The sequence below is a fragment of the Heliconius melpomene genome, chromosome 21, assembly GCF_056956725.1.
Source record: "Heliconius melpomene rosina isolate 202511_hmr_F chromosome 21, ASM5695672v1, whole genome shotgun sequence".
Lineage (NCBI taxonomy): Eukaryota > Metazoa > Arthropoda > Insecta > Lepidoptera > Nymphalidae > Heliconius > Heliconius melpomene.
Genome location: NC_140409.1, coordinates 3,186,002 through 3,211,914, shown reverse-complemented (window position 1 = coordinate 3,211,914; position 25,913 = coordinate 3,186,002). Strand labels below are relative to the sequence as shown.

Here is a 25,913-nt window from a genome sequence, read left to right as displayed (position 1 = left end):
TACACCTTAACTACCAACCTGTGAACGTATAAATCTATTATAGCTGACAAACACTAATTAGTTATTGTTGCAGTTAACTTAATGCAAATCTTACAGATGGCCAAATCAAGGAAGTGCCAAGTCGGGGTACTAGCTAGTATGTAGTATGCTAGTCCGAGGCACGTATAATTTATTATAACTCTTGTTTCTGTTATATATAACAGTGATGTCAGTAAATCTGAAATTTAAGTTTCTGTGCTTTTTTGTTCTGCAATTCTTTAGAGACGAGATACTTTAGAGACTTATAGTGAGTTATTTTTTTGTAGTATAGGTAATTGAATGTATATTGGGAAGCAAAGCACTTGCTTATATGTTATATGCTAGTTTTTAAATGTTGTATATGAATGTTATCGCATAGTTGGATATTTGGCTTATTTTTTATTCTAATATGTTTATATCATAGAAAGAAAACTTCCAAAACCACATATAAGAAACTTTATTAATATAAAATGCAATATGCTACATAACAACCTATAGAAATAGGTCTCACAGTACACATTCACTAAAAATCACATCAGGAAAGAAAAATAATTATTAAGTTTATACTTGTAAATAGGTATATGCTCGATTAGTGAGATAACTATAGTAGACGTTAGGTATGTACTTACGAATAATGAGCCCAAACAGTTGGAAGCTTTGTAAAATACTTAAAATAATACCTATATTTGTTGTTCAACAAATAAAAATTAAGTCGACAGTAATTTTTGACAGTCCTCCAATATATATCGAAAATATATATTAAAAGAATATTAGTGAACAAATGTTATAAATGATTTATTTATATCTTGAAATTATATTATTGATTATAGAAACTTCCAGAATATTCTATTGAGACACAGTTATAGTTATATAATATACATAACATTATATACTAATCAAACTTTTAAATATCAGTTGAAAATTCACATTTACAATGAAAAAAGTTAATCTTAAAATTGTAAAAAATTTTCGCATGGCAATTAAATTATCATAAAACTTTTAGAATATTAAAATGCAAAAAAAAGTAAAGGTATCAGGTTCAGAGTTCATGTATTACATCTAGATTTGACATATTTGTCACTTTCATTAATTTTCTAACAGATAGACAGCAATATTATATATTATTTTAAACACCTAAGCATAAACCTACTGATTTAAGAAGCACTGGAATGTAACTGTTAACTGTTCTATCTTCAGATATGGCTTTCTTTCTATTTTTAATATTTGCCATTTTTTCAAACATAAACGTTGCTTAAGACTGGTCTACCATCTTTATTTCTTTTCTTTATTTCTTATTGAAGTATATATATATAACATCTTTGTACAGTTTCAAACTGCTCATTCAAAATGCAAATAATAACAATGTATGCAACACACTTTAAAGTACTGTGACAAAACTTGAATAAAATATTTTAAACATGATTTACACAATATGCATGAAAAATACAGTGACCAATTACAATATGGTAAAACAATCTTTAATACTGGTTCTAGAATAAATTTTGAACAAACTGTCCCATGATCTAAGAGAATTTAAACATTTTAATACTTAAATATTTAAAACAAATAAATTTCAACATCCAGCACTAAAATACAATATGTGACCTGCTTCTCTATCAATCAGTAGGTTCACTCTTATTTTATTTATTTAGAAAACCTATCTACAGGTTGATTCAGAAATACACAGCCGCAACTTTTGTTTCAAAAATTTGCTATATTATAGTGTATATTTACTTAATAATTATAATACCATATAACATCCATATTTTTTTTCACACATAATATATTTTTCTACACATCTAATTATATGCAGTTGTCAGCCATCGTGCATAGGTAATTAATAAATATTTTTTTTATGATATTTAACCACATCTACACTCGCCATTAAGCACTGGTATCACTATACCACAAATATTCCAATACACAATAGTATGACACATTATATTTTAATAGGTATGCCACTAGGATTGAATAAACTTATGAATCACATTTTTATATATTTGAATCATATAGAGGCAAATAAAGCAATCTCCATTTGCTGTGCACTGCGTGTGACTGTAAACGCGAAGGGTTGTGGGTTCGATTCCCACTCGAGAAAATCAAATATTCATCACTATTTACATTTATTCGCTTTGGTGTCGGGGCAAAGTGCGGTGTTGCAAAACGCAATGCCACCAGAATTTGGAGGAGAGTGTGGAACGGATTGTTTTAACAACAGGCTTCCTCTATCTACTCTGTCACATGCGGGATACACGATAATGGGATGATAAATTTAATTAAATATGTTTTCGTAATAATTATTTAAACTTCAGAGCAAATAATATTGAAAAAGTTTTTGGATATTGCTGTATTTGCATCCACATATGATTCATTTTTTACAATTACACCTAAATTACAGTTTCTTAAACACCCATACATTGATATACTTTAATATATAATATTAAAAATATCCAAAGACTATGATATAATTATGTAATAAAAAAAAAGGAATTGCCAGCGTACAAATGAATGTGATAACTTAAATCACTACCATATTATAGAGATAGTACAATTTAGTAATATATTATGTTTAAATTCGATTTGCGATACACTACAATAAGTTAAAACATCAAGGAAGTGGTTATCTTCTGTATGAGGATTCGGATTACATTCAGATTTATAAACACTTAATAGAGTATTATTTTAAATTGTAAAAGTTACATATTTATATACGTTATATTAAAATTGTTTGTAAATTTGGCAAAATTGTTCTAAGCAGTTGAAGAATATAAACACTTCAGTGCACAAGCCCGCATGCACCAATATTAAATGAATTCAAACACGCTAAACAGCTTTGCTTTGCTAAAAAACAATCATAAAATTTAAATTATTATAAACAGTAAATAATAGGTACATGTTTTTTTTCTTTGTGAAATAATGTATACTTATAATATTGCTTAACCCCTATTATTCTATATGAAATAGAATCCAGTTAAATTCCTTTAAGGAGTTCAAATTATACCTAAAAAAAGTAAATTTTAATTTAGTGCTGGTTTAATAAATTTCTTAAGGAATATAAAATCTTCTAAACATTGTGCTTTTGGCAGTTTAGCTATAAAGTAGTTCCCTTTGCTTTTAATGTTTACATTAACACTGGAATTAAAAATAGAAAGTGTTCCTATAATTTAGACATAAATCCCTGAGATCGCCTTGACGTAAAAAAATCACAATTATCAATTTGGGAAGACTACATCGTTGGCCCCCGGGATTGTCACGTACAACCAAATTCAACACACAGTTTATATAATTAATAGATACGAGTATAATATTATAGTTGCATTTAAATATTACGAAACAATCTGTGCATTACTGTTTACTTAGTAGTATAATTATGGCAGTAATATTCCTGCAGTCGTTGTACTTACAATTTTAAAAAATTCATTCGATCCCAAAAAGGACAGGTGGATACAAAATGGGAACAAAATGTGTAAAAAATCTTGTGTTCTCTGATAATATTTTATGGAATATTCACAATGCTAGTTAAATTACCACAGCCAGCCAGGTTATACAATTACGTTATTTTAATGTGATCGCTATATTTTAAAACACGTTCACATACCTACAAAGTCGGTATTCAAGAGCTACTAAAAATCATTCAACATTTTGACAATTTTTTAAATATTTTATATTTATAACAAACGAAACTTTTTTACGCAAATAATATTAATTATATTTATGTTTAATTTATTTTTTCTTTTATAATTACTAAAGCTAACACATATTATTTAATTAAGATTTATTATTAAGTTTTTAGCAAAAGAATGTTAAGTTTAGTGCACGATAACATTAATAAATTAGGTTTATTATTTGCATGTAAAATATTAGTTTTAAATAATTGTAGGGACATCTAGAGGCCCGGACGCGTTTCATTGCGCCAAAAATCATATATAACCAAAATGACGTTGCACACTGTGTGTGTGTATAGATTTTGTATATGTACTTAAATTTCACCGAAATAGTTCTTCCATTGTCCGACAGATACTTTAATATAATTAAAATATTTAAAATCCAATTCAAAAATTATTTACATAAAATAAACGCATAATAACTTCGTTAATAATATTAAATTTCTGCTAACAATAATATACAAAAAAAGACTTTTTGATATTTTAAACAAATTATTTTTTATTAGAAACAGCAATAGCTGCTGTAAAATTAATTGCACGAAAAATTGCTCATAAAAATAAAAAAAAACTACAGAAGATGATCATTAATTTATTTCTTTTTCTTAATTTTTTCTTGAATTTATTCAAATAAATAATTTAGATTTTTTTTCTATAATAAATACTAATAAGCACGCAACATTTACAATAAATTCCAGCAATTGCGTTTGTCGACTAAAACTAACTTAAACGTTTGAAAGCAATAAGCTTTTCTAAAAAAAAGCTAAAACTGCAAATATATATTTAAAAATCAACGAAATATTAACTGATTTCCAATAATAAATACTTTAAATAGTAAGTGTCGCTCGTCATATAAACATCTTAATAATGAAATCCTAACAATAAATTAATAGATCGATAAATTATCTTTTATCAATATTATTCTTAGGTATTTTCATAGTCCCTTATGATATGTTGTAACTTAAAGAGATCCAAAATCTTAACGTCAAAAGTATGTAAGCTCTTACAATAACGACTTATTTTCAAAATATTAGATTTATAATAAAACAGACATGCAAATTATATTGGTAGATTATTAAAAATCAGAGAAGCCATTTTATATATATATATATTACGGCAGTGGAATTTTGCCATTTAACTAACGAGTCAACACACAACATACCAAGACCGAGGGTCATTCAACTAGATAGCGACTGTGTTTTAGAATCAACATGCTATATGAAATAAGGTCTTACACAAGTAGCGTTTTGGGGGTTACCCTCTAAATAAAATATTCATATCAATCAAACCTAGGTCACCCAGGTCACCGATGTAACCTCCAGGGCCACTTGTGTAACAGCGTAAGGGACTTCAAGACACAGAGAACAATTTCTATCCTTGCAACACATTATCTTACAAAAACGGAATGAGAGAGTAAAAGAAATAGCTTAAAGTAAATATATCGTATGTATGCAACATACGCAAATATAAAATATCCTAAAATAAACAATATAAAATAAACAAAAGCCGATTTCTCGAAAGTGTCGCTCGTGAACATGGAAAAGTAAAACTAAAAAATAATGTGATGTTTTCTATATTAACAAAAGAAATATATATTAAAAGCTAGGCCACTAGCGGTAGCTAGGGTCGGGTGTTCACAGCGAGGCTTCCGAGAGGCCGGCGTGTCATCAGGTAACGCGCGACGCACATCCTACTAAGCTTACAACTAACCGCTTACGACAGGTTGTGCTGGGCGTCGGTGGGTATATCTGCCGAGCATCCCGCGGGTTAATCAATAAATTATCTTTTAAATGTCACACGTATCGAAGAAATGCAGGTTGACGGAGGTAATGCAGGTTGCAGGTTGCTCCGCGAACGATGGCACAACAGACGCCGCGCGACCGCTTTGCGACCGCCGGCGCAAAAACACACTAAGCTTAGAAAAAATCTTTTACATAATAAACAACGGCAAATATAAAACGTTCTCTTATCGCACGACGGAGGCCGAACCGTTAAAGAGATTTTTTTTATCGTCGATAAATATAATGAATATAAAAATTAAGATTAAAGCATTAGGTGCAATCAGTGTTGACTCGGCTACGCGCGTACGTAGCGACGTTTTCTTTGGCTTGCAACGCTCCCGTCCCCGCTCGGTCCGCGGGCGCGCGCTCCTCAACTGAACCACAAGTCAATTCCGTAGAACCACATTACACAAAAACGACGAACGGAACGGAAAACACACGAGAGGCGATAAGAGGCGCGCCCGGCGTGCTGTTGTGAGTTGTTTATAGCACGCTGGCCGCTGGCTTGTCGGTGCGCTGGCTCCGGCTGGCCCTCTTCCGGGGAGCGGGCGCCGGGCTCGCGGGCTACGCGTGGCGCTTCGCGTGCAGCGCTAGGTGGTCCGAGCGCGAGAAGCGGCGGTCGCAGTGGCGGCACCGGAACGGTTTCGCCCCCGTATGTTTACGGTAATGTCGTGTCAACTCGTCGGATCGCGCGAACCGCCATTCACAGCCTTCCCAAGAACATTTGTACGGCTTCTCTCCTGGAATGAGAATATTTAACATTTTAATATCAACTTTTTATATAGAATGTAAAAAGTAGTAATATATGTATGCAAACAGGTAGGGTATATTTTTTCTTAATTTGCACCAGTTGAGGTTATGGTAAATTCTTAAATCTTGAGAGAAAGCTATAAAGAAATTACTACAGAAACACGAGCAGTTTAGCGTAACGAATATAATCGTGATAATATATATCAGTTACTCATATTTTTTCTTAATGAAATATTCGAGGCACAGCACGGCGTTGAGTTCCGCTACTCAACACACCCCCAGAATTCGGCAGAAAGTGGGGAACGGAGTGTCTCAATACTAGGTTCCCTCTGCCTAGCATGCTACAGAGTAAAGCTGAAAATAAAGATAATTAAATATTTATATTTCAATGCTTATTTTGTTTTAAACAAAATGGTCCCTTAACACCATCAAGAAACGGTTGAACGTGGGAATATATGGAAACACTAGCAGACATAGGGTATAGCTAGATAAAAGTATATTACTTATATCACAAGAAATAAATCTACCTTAGCAAAACTTACAAATTGTACTATACAATGGTAAAATTTTTGGGACTTTCGATGGAAAGTAATTCTTTTAAGCAACTTATTTGAAATGCATTATAAGAATAACCATCTACCAAATGATATATTTAAAATTTCTATACCTACATACGTCGCTATGCCTTGACTTTTACGAGCCCAGGGTTATTGATTTTTTAATGTAATATTAGTGATTACGAATTAAGTGAGAAAAAAAATCACTAAAAATATTAAAATTTAACTTGAAATAATAATCGCTGTCCTTGTCTCTTCAACCGTTAAGCGTATGCAGGTGGCTGGCCTAGGCCTCCATCAACAATATTCACATTGATACAAGTATATAGCACACTTTCAAACATTTAGTTTTTTTTTATCTTTGGCGATTTTGAAAATGTTATTAAAAAATAAAATAGGTGAAGTAAACTTACTCTCTTACCACACTCCTTTCTTTTCTTTTTTATATGTGTTAGTTTGGGTCCGTTGAGGTCTGATCTCTTGGTGCCTCGTCGTGAGAATTATTTTTTAAGGTTTCCCGTACCTGGTCTTATGCCTACTTAGTTTAGGTGGATATCACTTAGTCTAACTTACTTAACACTGAAGTTAAGTTAATAATGATGAATTGTTGGTATAGACCTCACGATGTAAATTGTTTGTTTAACATTTATAATAATATTTTTTGTCCACGTTGTACAGTTATCATTTACCTTCCGCCTATGTAATCTATGTACTTATTTGCCTTAACATATGAGTTTTGTCGTACACCCTATACCGAAATGGAAATTATTTCTCAAGTCTTTGAGGCAAAAATACTCATAATTTACCAACCAGGTTCAGTTATCACAACTATTGAAAGTTCTAGGCATTATATATTTAGTTTTGAATCATTAATTTACCTGTATGTGTTCTTTTGTGCGCCTTAAGATGTGAGCTTTTGGTGTAGACCTTGTCGCATGATGGGAATTCACATCTGTGCACGCGACGCCGTGGGTCCGGCGTGTGTGGGTGCTGCAGGCGCGGCACCGCGCGACGCACGGGGGCCGGGGTAGGGCTTGGAGGCTCTTCTGAAAAAATATACCGTAATAATAAAGTCATTTACCTAGTATTTATTTAAAAAATAAGGGTTGGTTGTCTTTAATTGTCACAATTTATGTCTAGTCTGATAAGTAGCAAGTAAAAGAGAAAATAGGAAAAGGGAGAAACAACATTGTCTCTCTCTTTATCTCGTAATAAATAATTTTTTAAGACATATTTTGCAATAATATTACAAAGCTTATTTATCTTACAGAAAAATGCGTGTGTATGGAACGATATCAAGATTTTAATGGTGTCAAATGGTGTCAAAATGTCAATATTTCTTCCAGCTCATCTTGTTGATGTTATAAAGTATTGCTACGAGTTTGTTCCATGTGGCCGCTTTAATAAAAAATCTATCTCCTTGCAGTCTTTTTTTTGAATGAAATGTCTGCTGTACCTTCTGTGCGTAATTTATATTGTAGTGACGTTACTTAAGTCTGTGTTATATTCTATATTTACGTTTAACAAAAATAATTTAAATCTAAATTTTGACAACTTGTCAGTGCTTTAAAATAAAAATATTATTGATATAAAAAATAATTTCCAATATAATTATTATACTAAGTTTATCGCATGTAGACTACAGATTAATTCGTTTCCTGTAGCATTTTTAATTAAATCTATATAATGCAAACATAAATAAATTATTATAGGTAACTATTATTACTGGTTACTTTTCTTCGAATAGTCTTAGATATTGGCCATTTGCGGTTTTTGCGGCCATTTATTAAATCCATATTACGAGCAGGTTCGGACATTTTAAAAATAATAAAAAATATGTTGGCAAATTCGTTCACAAGTGCCTTATACTATTAATCTTCGTAAGTACTGTAATAACTTAATAAGGAGAATTTCAGTATAAATGAATATTTCTTTCTATTTTATTAAGAAGCTTATCGTCTAAATCTATTCAATTTATTAACGACTCTCGAAATTAATTTTAAAGGGTCTTCAATATCAGCAAAATTAAATTATTAGAGAATATAATATAAAAAATATTTAGACATTAGTCGAGGGTAATAATTACTTTACAAAATAAATATCTGTTGGTAGGCCAAATTATTGAGAAGTACACAATAAATACCATTGCCTCTGGAAAAAGGTGATTCTAAAAGATAATTCTAATCTAATATAATATCTAGTTTAGTTGTCCCTTTCTTTTTCTTTACTAGTGAGAAAAAATGTTGTGATAGCCAAATTAAAAAAAAACGTAGGTTTTATATATCGCTAGGTAGACGAACTAATCTGTATCTTTAAAAAAATTGGATGTAAAAAAAAATTGGATGAAATTTGGATTTTCCGCATTTATTAGTCACTTGACTATAAAATAAATTATCAGTTTATATAGAAACGGTATCGGTGATATCACTTGTTTACGCAATCGCGAAAATATTTGAATACAAACAAAAAAATCGTTTTTTCAAACAAACATTTGAATATATAAATAATTAAAAACAAATTTCACTTGTTGAGCTTCAATATTAAATGTAGACTAAAACATTGTAAGCATTTTCAGCGATTGCGTATTGTCTAGAGTCTAGACTTCATTACAAACGTATTGTGGTATCAATTAAGTTACTATATTGAATGATGAAAAGTATGTATTTGTTTATTATCTATCTAAGCTGAAAATTATTTATTTTTTCTATAAATTTCCAAGCTAATATAATATTATTGATTTTCATACGATTCGCTAGTAAGTAACATTGCCTTAAGAAAGCATTTTAAAAATTTTACAACATTTAACAACATTAACTTTTTAAAGTTTTAAAGTTTTTAAGTTTTTAAAATTTTACAACATTAAGTTATTTAAATAACTAACTTAGTTAAATATAATTTTGTGTTAAAAGTTTAACCGACGGAGAGATAAAAGTGTGAAATGTGCCGCTGCCACGAATTGGCATATTGGGCAGCAATGAGCTACGCGAGCTTCACAGCACACCAACATATTATGATGTGTAGGTAACAGTTTCAACAGACTTCTTATTTAATTATTTACACAATTTTATAAACATTGATTTTTAGGAATCCAAGAGGCAGGTGGAGAGGAATGATCGGAGTGTGTTGACACTAGATTATCTCTATAAACGGAGATAACTTCAGTAAGGTAAGGTCTAGAGTAAGGTGGTCTGGTGGAAACAGAAACTGCAATGTATATCGTTACGTCTCAACATTATTCTGTTGATGTAAAGAGGACGAGGAGTTAAGCAAAACATACGATTTGAACGAATACTAATATTTTTTAATTTCTGATTATTTTATTCTAAGCAATTATATAGATGAATACAAAAATTGATAATTAATAATTATAAATATTTTTCAAAACACGCTTACTAATGAAAATATTAGTAAGCGTGTTCTGTAAAATAAATCTTTACCATGGTCGTCCTTGTTAAAGATATCAGATTGGTGCCATGATAATATTGTAACGTAGAATTTCTACACTTATATAAATTTTAGGTAAACTGCCCTATAAAAATATGAATAAATTAATATTGTAAGGTATATTAATGAAGCTGAAAAACGCAATTATTTTTTTTTTTAAATAAAACAAATTCTTTTGTATTCTACATGATTTAACATTTGGGTATAGTAAATTTCTACAATCATAATTTAATTAAGTTCTATTTTTTTTTAATAACTATGATCTAAATTGTCATCATCATTTTAAATAAACATAGTAGTATAGTATATCATAGTAATATCTATTAAAATGAGACCAGTCATGGAGGAGGGGCACAAGTGAGGCTGAACGCGACAGTTTGTAGGCTCAAATCCCACTGGAAGAAATAAAATATTTAATATTTTCATTTCTTCTCTCTGGTGTCGAGGTAAAGTGCGGCGTTGAGTTCCGCTACTTATCACGCAATGCCTCGTGAATTCTGAAACGGAGTGTCTTAACACTCGATTCCCTTTGCCTATCCTGCTGTGTGCAGGATAAAGCGTGAAGCTAAAAAATATCTATTAACACGAAAGAGTGTAACTCTTAAGTTAACAATAAAACGTTTTAAATAGCCAAGTTGTTTTGAAATCACATAAACTCTTACTAGATATTGTAAAGTAAAGAAAGTTCCTATTACCAGGGGAGTGTTACTACTAAGTAATTGCAAGTTATAACCATAGAGCTCTTTAAGCTTTTTAAACATAAAGCATAAATAATATGTTATTCATTTGCGCTTATAGTTTTATTATAATATGTATGTTATGATGAACTGACACAACTGACTATATATAAATATTTTATTAATAGTCATTTTTTTAATCTAAATATTAATATCACTGTTATAATAATAATACCTTCGCCAATAGCAAGAAAGAAGTATAATAAATTTTCGCCAAAGAAATCGAGAACACAGCAAGCATTAAACTTACCTAACAACAATATTTAAAAAAAAAAACAATCATTCGCTTCTTAAAAAACTTAGGGTAATCTAGGTAAATAAGGTAAAACGGCTTACCTTTATGTTCGTGCTCGTCAGAATCGCTGGGCGGTTCGCTCTTGACGGCTGTAACGGTAAGCAGTCTGGGCGCGGGCGGCGGTGACGGTGCCGGAGGTGGCGATGGTGGTGACTGTGGAACTGGTGCTGACGCCCACTCCTCAGCCGGCTCCTTGCGCTTCCCCCGCGGCTCCTCTCTGAGGTACCGCTCCATTTCGTAACATGTCTGTAAAATTGATTAAATCTAATAATATTCTATGTTAAATCTAATAATGTTGCATATTATGCTATTTTAAATAATTTTATTGTTTTTATTATACTCTTTAAACACTAAATACAATTTCAAATATATATTTAGTGTAGACGGATAATAAAATTGGCACTTCCTCTCTAATAACAAGAATAAATGTATTATGTATTACTAAATCTTTATTAATATAATAGTTAATAATAAAGGTGTATAGCTAACCCTCGCCAGCGTAGCGTTCGTGCGTAAAATTTAATTGACTAGATCAAAAATGCATACATTGTTTGAGCTATTATTTTGCGTAATATCTCTATCAAAGATAATTTATATAGTTTTAACTTTGCTTGCTTATGATTATTAATAATAATGGCCCCAGATATCTATATATCATATTCATAAGAATTATTTATTAATAAGATTAATCATTTTTTATTTTTATGTATAATATTTAAGATATGGCAGTAAAGTTAATCTATATATATAAAATCGAAAGGTCACTCACTCATCACGAAATCTCAGAAACTACATGTGCTAGGAATCTCAAATTTTGTATAGGAGTTACTTATAGGACGTAGATGCTCGCGAAGACGGGAATTTGCAATATTCGACTTCTAAGGGGTTGTTTTTGGGGTCGAAAGTTTGTATGAAACGTCGTTACTACAAATGCTAGAAGTCTCAAATTTTGCATAGACGTCACTAGGACGTAGTTATGGAGACAGAAATTAATAATAACATAGTTCACGCGGGTGAAACCGCGAGTGGGCCGCTAGTAGTCTATAAAAGTATCCGACATGAGTACCTACTAGGTTAGATATTTTCCACAACGAACGATTAACCATTAAATGTATCTAATAATATAATTTAAAATAACATTTTTAAATAATAAAGAAACGTTATAAAAATAAATATTGTAACATTATTAACATCAAGAGATCCAAACGGGGCGCCTCGAAGACATTACTTATGGAATCTCAACCGTTTAGGAGATTTGGGAGCGATCAATAGTTCGTCTTCTCTCCCTTTCACACATACACCACACTCTGTGGTGCAGATAGAGACAAAACAAATGATAAGAAAGTGTTCTCTTGTCGCTCTCAGTATTCTGTCAGATAATGAGACCCAACGTCGAAAGCGCAAGTTAAGTTAACTTTGTATATTCTTTAACCATTATTGTAGGATAAAATTTACTGTATTTTATTATTGGTTTAGCATCTACATACTGTCTTCTTGTTTTTAGATCTTTGTATTTTCATATGGCAGTTAATAACAGTGTCAATTTAAAAAATATATATATGAAAACTATTAAAAAATATATTGTAGCAAGTGTGATTGTTAGCGCGACTGGTAGTGGGTTCGATCCCCACAACCCACTGAACACGCAAAGCCTCCAGAATTTGGCGAAAAACAGGTAACAGAGTGTCTTAACACTAAGTTCCTTCTCTCTACCCTGCTACGTTCGGCATGTAGTGTGAAGCAGATTTTTTATATATTTTTTTGTAGCTAAGTACCGAATGAGACGATAATCATCATACAATAAGAATAAATGCCTACATGTTCTTCTGAATCACAATAGCACCCACTAAGTAAAACGACTTACAAAAAAAGGTCAACGCCCTCAGTCAAGGCTAGAATGAAGGTATAGGGCACGATCTCTTTCGAAACGCAACGGTACATTCGGCAGTTTAGACCGAATCCGCTTTTATCTTGTTCAACCCTTCGCCTTTATTACAAGGTTAGTAAGGTTGTTATTTAATTTCAACATATAATATGGATAAGCCGTGATTGTGGTACTAGCAAGTTATTATAACTAAAATGTTAGAAATCTACGGGAAATCTAAATAATTTATATTACTTTTAAACCGACTACGAAATAGAAAGTTATCAGTTTTACATGTATCTAGTTTCCAAGTATGTGTACTAAATTTTATTGTCCACAAATTTCTTGGAAACTAGAAATTATATCGAAATGATCCTATTTCCTACAAATCAAATATATTCCAACGGAGGAAAAAGAGTCAAGTTTTATCAAAATCGGTTCACTACTTTTTGAGATATTGGCGGTGGAAGAAAGGTAACTAGTTAGTTAGTAATTTAAAATCGATAAAAACATTATAAAAAACTTCTTTCCACATATTAGTTAGGTTTGTATTGCTTCAAGTATCGCAAATATAAAAATCGGTAAGTACTGTGAAGACTGTTTTTACTTAAAAATAGAACCTTATTTTTGCATCCATCAAGAGTTCTCAATTTGCTGAGTTCTCTGTGTCTATCCGCAAAAACAATGAAAACGTGACCATGCATTTAAAACACGGTTTTTTATTACTAAGTGCTTTTGAATAGAGTATTTAATACTTCTATCGCTCCGAGGTCTTGAGGCCTTCGTAGCGGAGGGGCACAGGGTGTGGCTGTAACGCGACAACTGTGGGTTCTATTCCCACTCGCGGGAGTGAATGATTTCGAAAAATTCGCCACACTAAAATTAGAAAAATCACCAAAGCTAAAGATGCTTTAAGCTTTACGAAAAAACTAAAGTGGAAGTGGGCAGGGCACGTAGCGAGGTAAATGGATGAGAGGTGGACCGGCAGGGTAACGAAATGGAAGGGCCCACAGGGCAGGCGCCTCAGAGGCAGACCTTATACGAGATGGGAACACGAAGTAGTCAAAATCGCTGGTCCCTGCTGGCCGCAAATAGATCAAGACAAAGGGAAATGGACTTCTTTAGAGGAGGCCTTCATCTTCATCTGAGGAGGGGTTCTTGCATTTAGCATATGTATTTTCTTAATATTAATCTAAACCAAACTGTACTATGCAAGAAATAAGAAATGGAATGATTATTTATTAATATTTTAATTTCTTAGCACCAAGCCCGGCGTTGAGTTTCACCACTTAACACGCAATGAGGTAATTAAAAAATTGGTGGAAAGTCGGGAACGGAGTATCTTACCACTAGGTTCCCTCTGCCTACGCTGCTAAGTGGGATACATTGTGAAGCTGTATAATACTTCTATGAGAGTTGTCATGGCCTAGGCATTTACCGGTTAAATGGTTATATGAAACGCGCTTAGCGCCAGAGCGAAGAAAATGGGAATCGAACCCACAACTTATCGCGTTCATAGTCACAATTTGAGGCTCAATTAGTATAGTTTTTATAACAAGTCTTAAAATAAAAACATAGTTTAATAGCGCCGTTCAGCAACCTACAGATAGTGACCATATACTACATAGAAATACAATATCACTAAAACAAACAGCTTTACGCAGTATCCCGCACAGAGCAGGGTAGGCAGAGACCTAGTGTTAAAACACTCCGTTCCCCACTTTATTTCGAATTCTGGAGGCATTGCGTGATGAATGGCAGAACAAGACGCCGCGTTTTGCAGTGACACCAGAGCAAACCCACAATTGTCTCGTTACAGTCACACCTAGTGCCGCTGGGCTATGGCGGCCTCCTATCACTAAAAATGTTATATATTTAAAAATGTTAAAACACTCAACGTATACTATAAATTAATAATAGTAACTATCAATTCACGATCCACCGGCTCTCCGGATCAAATAGCATTTTCAGCAAAATTTAAATTAAATTTTATTGGTCGCCATTACTTATATATCACTGTGTTGTATTAATTAAATAATAATTACATGTTTTTAATTACTTTTAATTAATTTCGACACAATTTTCTTGTAAACAATGAAGCATGCATGCAAGCATGTTTGCGGTTTTTTTCTGATTTTCGCACAGCGCAGCGTTAAGTACCGCTACTCAATACGCAATTCCTCTAGAATTCGGCGGTAACTGGGGAACGGAGTGTCTTAACCCTCCGTCGACCCAGCTATGAGCGGGATACAGCGAGAAACTAAATAAACTACTTTTTTATGAGACCGATTAAGAAGCTTGGTTAAGAAGCAAGGTACTTGGTTAAACTTCTTCGTAGAAGCACCCACACATATTAAAGAGGTCAATTAAAACAGCGGCAATTTAAGAACTATATTTGAGATCGCAGTACAGGTAGTCTGGAGATCAGATTTTTGAAATATCTTTTTTATTTAGGACAGAATCTAATCACTATTTTTTTTTTGTATGATACCTATCTAATTTTGTTGTTTTATAATAAATTATTTTAACTTTATATCCCGCATATAGCAGGGCAGGTGGAGATATATAGTGTTAAGACACTCATTTTCAAACTTTTTTCCCAATTGTAAAGACCTACTAGTGGCAGAAGGAAGAAATGATAATAATGAATCTTCCCGATTAGGAATCGAACAAGCAACACCCACCTTTGCAGATATTATTGTGACACTGCGCCACAACGGCTCTACTATAACAATAGTAACTTTTATTTCAATTTCAAAACAATACAAGGGAAGTTAATTTACCCCTGAGTTAACCTTAAGAGGACGTGTCTATTATGTAAAGTAACCATCCCTTATTATTATCCTGGCCAATACCAATTTTATCCTGGTCAGTCACAAGGATAGTTAATTGCTTGCGGGATAATGAAACGGGACGAGGCCAGGGTCGGATATCACATCCTATTACATTACAGGGCTTACACTAATATCCACTTTGCTAGGCGCGGCCATGCATGGCCGTGTAAGCCTTCATGATGGGTAGGTTCTGTAAATACTATTTAATTTTCTGTGTGGATTTCTTCTTTTGTTTCATTTTAAAGTTTGGGCAAATTTGAGAATTATTATTTTATAAATTTATTTTTTTAATTCTAAGCTAAAGTTAAGCTTCACGCAGTATCCCGCACAACTGGGTAGGCAGAGGTAACCGAGGAACCTAGTGTTGAGACTTCGAATTCTGGAGGCATAGCGTGTTGAGTGGTGGTGGTAGGGCCACAACCTGTTGCGTTAACAGTCGCACACTAGTTAATATTGGCCATCCGTGTTATCCATGTTTTACTCGAGCCACGTCACAAATAAACAATAATATGCATATGGTATACATTACGCCCTTTGGACCCAGCGGGAACCCCCTGGATTCATAGGGCGCAGGAACGGACGGAGTGGTGCGGATTATGGGAGGCCTATGTCCAGCAATGGACTTTAAAAGGCTGATGGATGGATATATTACGTTTTATATTTTTTCAAGCTAGAGTTTTATATGGTAAAAGGACGTACCATATACCGGCACTATATATTTAAATGAGTTTCTGCTCGTATACGTAGGTATACGGTATACAGTACGTTAAAAATAGACGTAGAATGAATAGTGCCCTAGCGTAGTCCTATGACAAAAGCCTTATCGAACCTGAACACAAAGGGGTCAGAAACAGAATAAACAAAGGTAATTAAATACGTATATATGAATTTGAATACCTATATTTTTTTTAAATACGTAGGTATGTAATGCCTATATTATAAACCTTTACCTATTGAGACCATTTTGTCTGTCAGATCGTGGTGAATGTGGATTTAGGTCTTACTCTGAGGAGCAATTTATTTATTATTATTTGTATGGCTATGTAATCAACTAATGTATCAACAACTTCCCTCTAGATTTATGATGTATGAGATATACAACATACATACATATATTATAATATAAAATAAAAAATAATAATAAAGTCATCCTTAAAATTATATCAACTCTTTATATCCCCACTAAGTAATTGAAAAAATACCATTTTTAGAAAGAAAATTAGTAAATTAATAGTGTATGTAAAATTACTATTATTTAACAATATGTATGTCAATTAAAAATATTTTGTGACAAAATAAGAAATGTAGCATTCGCAAAGCCAGAGAATGGGCTATCAGAATATTTTTTTAAGTGTAAATAAAATTCGCCGAGCACTGAGCTGTAAATATAGTGAAAATCGCATTTGCAAAATAACAAACAATTATAAAATAATATTGTCAAATATAATAAAAAAATATTTTATATTAAAAAAAATGTTTTCCTCATTGTGACAGTTGATGTGGTCGTGCGCTTAATCTCAAAATCTATACTAACATTATAAAGCTGAAGAGTTGATTTGGTTGAACACGCAAATCTCAGGAACAAATTGAGAAAAACATTTCTATATCTATTACATAGGCTGTATTACATCAAGTTAATAATTTTGATATAACCCACCGAGGTAGAGGTGCCCGAGGGGGCACTTAAACATGCCCTGTATCGTACACAACTCTTAGTTCCTTTTGGCCCCAGGTTAAATTAGACATAAAATGATCGAGTCCAGTAATATCACCATAGGTCTATATCTCTGCGAAGTGGAAAATTTAATAATATTATATCAAATTTTCCTTTTCATAATTTTTCCTTAAAATATACAGAAAATGCTAAACACAACTTTAAATATAAACACAAGTTTTAATGTTAATAATAAAAAAAAGAAAGCAGTTTTACTTGAGGCGCGTATTGTGAGGAGGTTCCTCTTTCTGAAGCCCTAGCCACCGATGGCATACACCCTCTATTTTATATTTTTGAATGTTTGTTTTTACAACTGTTTATATTTAAAAATTTAAAATTTATTTCTCTTATGTAATAAAAATTTAAGAAGTAACGATTGGCGAATGAGATTTAAGCCATGTAGGTAAAATTCGATAGTGACAAATTTCAATATTGTTTTAGCACTTCACAAAAACCAATCAGAGTGCAGTTCATCTACGTGATAGTTTGGATTGATGAATTTTTAGAAGCTTTACCTAGTTTTTTTTTTGATCAGACGAAGCGCCGTTTCATATTATATGTTATTTAAGGTTGTGGGTTCGTTTCCCACTTGAGGAAATGAAATATTTATTATTTTCATTTTTCCGCTCCTGTGGTGTCGAGGCGCAGCACATGCCATGCCTCCAGAATTCGGCTGAGTTTTTTAACACTAGGGTAAAGCTAATTGTTTAACTGAAAAAAAACTCGCTATTTTCTAGTTAACTTATTTGCATTTAGAAGCAAAGCAATGTAATAATACTCGTTTTAGTATTGTTATACTTATTTATATCGACAATGAGTATATGGTTGTTTTTTCCAATACAATTTTTAATGATGTCACCGTACAAAGCTTATGATTCATAAGGAACAAGTGATTTTAATATTAAAAATTCTATGCTAAATATATCACCCACTCGTAAATTATTTGGAATTATATCTACTATCTATAATAGTAAATTCGTGTTCTTATTTATTAAAGTTGCATTAAATTTCTATAAGAAGGCATAGATTTATTATCTTACACTCGGGGAACTGTCTCGTGTACGAGCACTCCGTTCTCCACTTTAGTCCTAATTTAGAGACATAGCATATTGAATGGTGGAAAATGAAATGAAAATACTTCAATCCCCTCAGCGAGAATTGAATCTACAACCGACGCGCCACGACGATCCACAAATTATTCTAGTAGTTACTAGTTCACACAATTTCTTAGACTCCCATGGAAAGCAATAGCTGCGTATTTATCGTAAAACCGCAACTCCCTGCGGCTGGCCGGTTACACTTGGCCACCTTACGTAGCGTCTGCGTTGCGCGTGCGTGACTTTCACAACGCCTTTCATAGTTTCTCGCACTTTTCCACGGTAAAAAGAAACAAGCATTGTTATTCGCTGTCAAGCAATGTTTCGCTATTCTTGTGTTATTTAACAATCTCAAGAAGAAGTTGTTGTAGGAATGAACAGTTATACAAAAACTTAATATCATAGGAAATTGTAGCAAGATTTCTCGTTTAAAAGTTTATTATATTAATCGTGTAAAAATAAATTTATTTTAGAATCAAGTGTCAAAGTATAGGCGTAAAAATTTTACATCCATGAAATCACCTCTAGAGGCTCCAAGAAAAAACAATAAGTAAATTAAATGAATCTTTACAAAAAATCTTTTCATATTTTCTTTGGTGACGTTTTAAAATTAGGTCAACGATTGACAACGTTTTTTTCTCACTTTCAACTTTCCCATTCATTTAAAAACAAATGTATTAAGAACATCGTAAGTTTTGTTTACTCAGTAAATCTAAAGAAGTTAGTAAGCATTTTTAGTGATTTCTGCCCATATCTATTTTAAAGGACCACAAATCCGAGTACCGATGCCTGACGACCAACCTGTTTTAGTCAGATTATGTGGGAAGATGAAGTCATGTAAGTTTTACATCTAATTGCATTCTATTCTGTAAATAACCTCGCTGAGCATAGCAGTACTTCCAGCATAGCAGTACTTCCAGCATAGCAGTACTTCCAGCATAGCAGTACTTCCAGAGCTGGTGGTTTCCTATCCAACACTATAAAAAATTTATGTAACTTGACGATTCATAAGTGTAATGATTCCTTAAATAAAGAATATTTCAATTTTAATTTTGATTTAAAAGGAAATATCCAATTAGCACTATTTAATATAGCATGAAACTAAATAATTCGATTTTAGTTCAACTTGATCTTAGTTCTATTTCGTACTAATTAAAATGGACGTGTATCGGCTGTGAGATTTAGAATAAACGCTATTAAATATTATAGATTTTATAATCTAATACCATTCACTATACATTTAACTGTTCTTGTTAAATTTTTTATTTATAGTTTCTATAAAATATCAGCATTTTAATCTTTTCCTCAATTAAAAGTAAGTAAAATTTGTTGATTGTAATTTATTATTTTTTTTCAATATTGTTTATGCTTAATTTAGTTTCTTTTGTTTAGAGGTATATCTTTTATAAAGTATGTTTCCTGGCTTTCCCTATCGTTAGAGATCGCTCTCTACCAAATTTTAATATTTATTGATATATTTTTTCTCCGCAACTCCCATACAACTAGAGGATATTATTATTATTTTTATAAAATAATACAATAACATTCCGCCTGAATCGTTATACAAAAACACAAGCTTATTATAAAGGATAATAATAAAAAATGCGTTACGTCACACGGACGGTCATTCTATTATGGTATTTCTGTCGGTGAGTCACCAGCGATGCCGGTTCGTGGGTACCCCTTAGGGTTTGAACAAAATTATTTTTAATATCATATTTGATATTTTTTTTACATTTTTATTTTAATATTGTCGTGGCGCAATGACACAGTGTTTAACGGTAAACACGGCGGTTGTAGGTTCGATTCCAACTCCAATCAACATGCAATGCTTCAAAAAGTGAACGGTGCCAGGGGAATAAGGCGAAGAGTCTTAAAATTAAGTACCCACTGATTACCCTGCTATATGCGAGATACAGCGTGAAGCTATGATGATTATTAAAAAATTTATTTCAAAATAAAAAATTGTGATTAAAAACAGAAATAAGTCTTATAAAAAAAAGTGTTTGATATCAATTATATTTAAATAAAAATTAATTATACTTAATTTTGTATACATTCACATTCATTACTTCTTATTCCTTCTATAATAGTACTTTTTTACAGATCACTCAAAAGGAAAACATTGTAGAAGAAACTCAATAAATAAGTGCATTTGATTCAGTCAATAGTTCGATTGTAAAATGTCACCACTTTATTTTCTCATTCACTGAACACATAGGTACTAGTCTTAAGTTTATTGCAAGTTTATTTGTACTACAGTTTTTTTTTTTTCATATTGATAAAAGTTAAGGCCTGTAAACGTTACAGGTTGTGGGTTCGATTCCCATTGGAGGGAATGAAATGTTTAATATTTTAATTTCTTCGTTTTGGTATTGGGGCTAGCCGCGGCGTTGAGTTCCGCCACTCAACACGCAATGCCTATGCGAGGAATATAGCTTGAAGCTAAAAAAACGAGAAAAGTTGTATAAAACGAAACAAATATAGTAAATAGATATAACATTTTAAATTGTAAACCACAAATTGTATACGGTCGGACAAACGATAACTGACAGCCCTACATCGGCACAACGGTCACAGCACCAGTTGTGAGATAATACACGCAACATTCACATATAAGCGCCCTCGCACACTATTATATTACTTATTATTATTATATTATATATTCCTACTGTTAAAACATTCAAAAATGCCTAAAAAAAAGTATTGTTTTATTTTAAAATGTTTACAAAAACTAACATATGTTTTAAAAACCATACGGTTTCTATAAAAAGAAGCGGAACTAGACACGGCGAGGGGAACACATTCTTAAGTTCGAATAACAAGTAATACGTTAACAAATTTAAAACAGGTACATTCTGTTTATCTGTCGTCACCTTTACAGTATCTGGAGAAAAGAGTGCCTACGCTAAAGCCCGGACTCCACCAAAGCGGAGATATGCGGAGAAGATCAAAGCGGAGACTTAAAGATAAGCTTAGCGATCTCCACTGGACACGAAATTCTATTGGTCGTTAAAAACTATTTCTCCGCTTATCTCATCTCCGCTTTGGTGGAGCCCGGGCTTTAGATGGACAAGGTCGATGCATTTTATATGATAAAAACCGCAGCTACAGTGGCCTTTTACGTTTAACGATTTCACAAACACGAATATTTCGATTAGTCATACAAAAACTTGTTTTTAAATGAATGCGCGAACGTTTTAAGACATGCATTGATAACAGTTTATAAGATACAAACCTTACAAGGCAAAAGATAAGTTCATATAAATTGAGGTTAATTCATTTAACAGAAAATATATTTATAAACATATTGTTATAGATATGAACTATGATATCTATTAATTTGTATAATATTAATTTACTTAGGTATATTATAAAAAATATTATCATCTCTTTTCTACTACTTACTACTAATATAGTTGTAATCGTCACAACTTTTGATTGAAATAAATATGAAATAATCAAAATTCTTAATAAGACTGGTTACGGTTTCGATCCCCACTCGAGGAAATGAAATATTTATTTAAATTGTTATTTCCATTTTTTTAATTTAATGTCGAGGCAAAGCGTGGCGATGAGTTCCTCCACGTAGCATGCAATGCCTCCAGTATTCCGCGGAAAGTGGGGAACGGAGTAGCTAATAGGAGCGCGGGATAAAACGTGAAGCTGATCTGATTTAATTTTTTGATCTTATTAATTATTAATTCTAATACAGATATATAAAACTACTAGCGGCCCACCCGCGGCTTCGCCTGCTGAACTACATTATTATTAACTTTTGTCTCCATGAGTACCTACGTCCTATAAGTGACGTCCATGCAAAATTTGAGACTCTTAGCATTTGCGGTAACGAAGTTTCATACAAACTTTCAACTCCAAAAACAACCCCTTAGAAGTCGAATATTACAAATTCCCTTCCTTCCTTCCTTAAAGTCTTAGCGAGCACCTACGTCCTATAAGTAACTGCTATGCAAAATTTCAGATTCCTAGCACATGTAGTTTCTGAGATTTCGTGATGAGTGAGTGACGTTTCGATTTTATATATATAGATATATATAGATATATAAATAGATAAAGTAGCATTACTGACAAAAATCTCTAGTACACGCTTCCTCTCGAATTTCATTGGAGGGCCATGGAGCATTATTTTGCAATCGGGAAGCACGCAATCTTTGATTTATAAACAGGCAGCGTGCCAAAACACGAATCATGATTTCGCTGGCGTTTTAGCTTTTAATATTTATGTAATCATTTTTGTATTTTATCTACCTAGATATATATGAATTATAAATTAATTATGAATTTGATTTAGTTTCGCTATTGTTTTTATACGAATAAATTGAAAAAAAAAAAGGTTTTCCGGTTTGGAGAAAATAAATTATTATAATGCATAATATAATAAATAAAAAAATGATAAAATGCTTAATTCTAAATAGCAGCTGGAAGGTGGTAGTACTATATACATATGTGATCGTTAAAGATCTGACTCTCAATGGAATGATTGATTGTTTGTTTAAAATATTAAAACGATGGTTAAAATGTTAAGCCAGCACTTTGTCAAGTGAGTGAAGTAATTCACGAGGTTACCTAAAAAACATAGTTTCACTTTTAAATTCATCCAAAAAAATTAATCAAAGTAGAAAAAATAGCAAATTCTAATATTGTTCAATACAGTAGATATTACGTTCCGTAGAATGATGGTAAAAAGTTAGTTATTGTTAAAATTTTATGAGGTCTGTAAAACTGGACCACTCTCGCTTTTAGCCTCGCTTTAGAATGGCTGAATTTACAATTTCATTACAACAAAGAGAGAATATCTCATGTATTTAACAAAGTTGTGAACATAACGGAGAGTTGTGTTGTATATAATCAGCTTCACGCTGTATCCCGCACACAGCAGAGTAGGCAGAGGGAACCTAGTGTTAAGACACTCCTTTACTCATTTTCCACCGAATTCTGGAGGTATAATACAAAATAATGAATAATAATCTATTTCTTTTATATTAGCCTAGAAAAAGAGTTTGTTTCGAGGCCAGTAGTGGCGCAGAGGCAAGCGTGTGACTGTAAGCACGACAAGTTGAGGAAATGAAATATTTGATATTTTTATCTCTTCTTTCTGGCGTCGAGCAAAGCGCAGCATTGAGTTTCTCCTCTCAACATGCAATGTCCAGAATTCGGCGGTCTTGATACTAGGCTCCCTTTACCTACCCTGCTGTATGCGTGCGGGATACAGCGTGAAGTTATTTGGCATAGTTAAAAGTTTCGCACAAAATTGTAATTATTCTACATTTCAAACATAATATAATTTTCATTCGAATCAAAAACCACCCACGCTGAGCTTCCATAAACTTTCCGCCATCGTTTCTCTCAGAACTAAAAATAGTTCTATTGAGACTACGCGGACTATTGGGCAAGTGTTTGATTGGCGTACACGCTAACTCATATTCTTGCATATTTTATTCTTTAATCAAAAAATAGGGAAGGGAAGTATAGGCAGAGGGTCCCTAGTGTTAAGATACTCCGTCCACATTTTCCGCCAAATCCTGGAGGCATTGAATGTTGGTATGGAATGGAATTGTTGAATGGCGGAATTTAACGCTGAATTTTACCCGAAACCAGAGCGAAGAAATAATATTAACTTAATTTCGTCTAGTGGGAATCGAGCCCACAACTCGCGTTAACAGTCATACATTTATACCCCTGGACCACGACTTTAATTTACTGTAGAGGAAGCGATTCGACCTCCACTACCCTTCCAATGAGACTCTATAGGTATATGTATTAAGTGACTATCGGGACTACAGACGCAACTAGAACCCAATAGAGTAATACATATAATGTAAATCTAAATATTCCATTCAGTTCGATTTAGACTCACGGCTTACAACGTACGATTCATATCAAACGTTTATTAACAACGATAGCCAAATATTAGTTATTTTAGTATCTATCTTTTATTCGTCCTGTAGTAGTCTATCCTTTTCACTCAATCCATCAACGATCAGTAGAAATGTATCGAAATAGATTTAATGCTATTTCGCTTCAGTGTTAGTGAAGAATTCATAAGCATAATAATTATAAAGGTGTTGAGTTCCTCCAGTCAACACATAATGCTTCCGAAATTTGGCGGAAAGTTGGTAAAGGAATGTCTTAACACTAGGTTCCCTCTGACTACCCTGCATTGTGCGGGATACAGCGTGAAGTTGATTTATTGTTTATAATATAAATTGTATATCTGAGTGTATGAAGCGATTTGATAAAGGACTCAACCATTTGATAGCCACCGCCAGCCATATTGTTGACTTTGTTTAGAAAAACAATATTAATTATGTACATTTTATTAGCGCTATGGAAAAATCTAATACGCCCTTGAAAAGTTGCTAGTTTCTTTTAAAATTTAAAAAGGTTTTTTTTATAGTTCTACTATATAATATTTCAGTGCATACATACAGGGTGTCCCAGGAGCCAACGATAAAACGAAACCAGGTGATAGACCAAGTCGTGACAGTTATGAGAAAAATATAAAAAAAAATCTTTGTGGTGTGGTCTGTGATCGCAAGATACCGTCCAAACGTTTTCCGACTTAGGGGCTGGCCCAGGACTTATAAGGATAGTGCTCGAGTCCGAGCTCTCGCAGGCCATATACTCGGTCTTTGACACATTGCCAATATGCATTTCATTCATGGAGAATGGTTATGTAACGCAAATACTGCAGCTAGAATGTATCGGAATAGATACCAAAAAGCTGAACGTCATCCCGATTATCGTGTATTTCGATTTTTCTCTCTTCAACAAAGAAGTAATCCAGCAAGTGTCGTACCATTTCAGAATCCAGATTAAATGCGCCAACTTTTAAAGTTACTTGCAAAAACAGTGTAGTACATTTTTTTTATAGTACAGTCGGTTAAAGTTGGGTGTAGTAAATATTTTGAATTTAATGTTTGGCAAAAACACCACATTTTATTGAAAACTGATGCAGGTATGTTTCAATCTTAAACTGTAATTCACAGAAGGGTTACTCATGATTACATTACAGAAAAAAAAATGAAGAAAGAGTAATATTTGTAGTCCTGGGACTTGAAAAACCATCACAGGGTGTCGGTTTTTCCGATATTTTTTAAAATCAATATAATATGAAAAATACATGACAAAGATTTTTT

At 32.7% G+C, this 25,913-nt stretch overlaps 1 protein-coding gene across 1 annotated transcript in view; it reads right to left on the bottom strand.

Moving 5' to 3' along the window:
- Positions 1 to 459: 459 nt before the first annotated feature.
- Positions 460 to 25,913, bottom strand: part of LOC146526864 (Krueppel-like factor 6) — a 73,292-nt gene continuing 47,838 nt past the window's right edge. The window contains exons 2-4 of the mRNA XM_085205935.1: positions 11,286 to 11,490; positions 7,647 to 7,814; positions 460 to 6,201 (exon numbers count right to left, since the gene is read on the bottom strand). Of these exons, the coding sequence (XP_085062061.1) occupies positions 6,026 to 6,201; positions 7,647 to 7,814; positions 11,286 to 11,490 (549 nt within the window). The 3' untranslated portion in view covers positions 460 to 6,025. The remainder of the gene's footprint in view (positions 6,202 to 7,646; positions 7,815 to 11,285; positions 11,491 to 25,913) is intronic.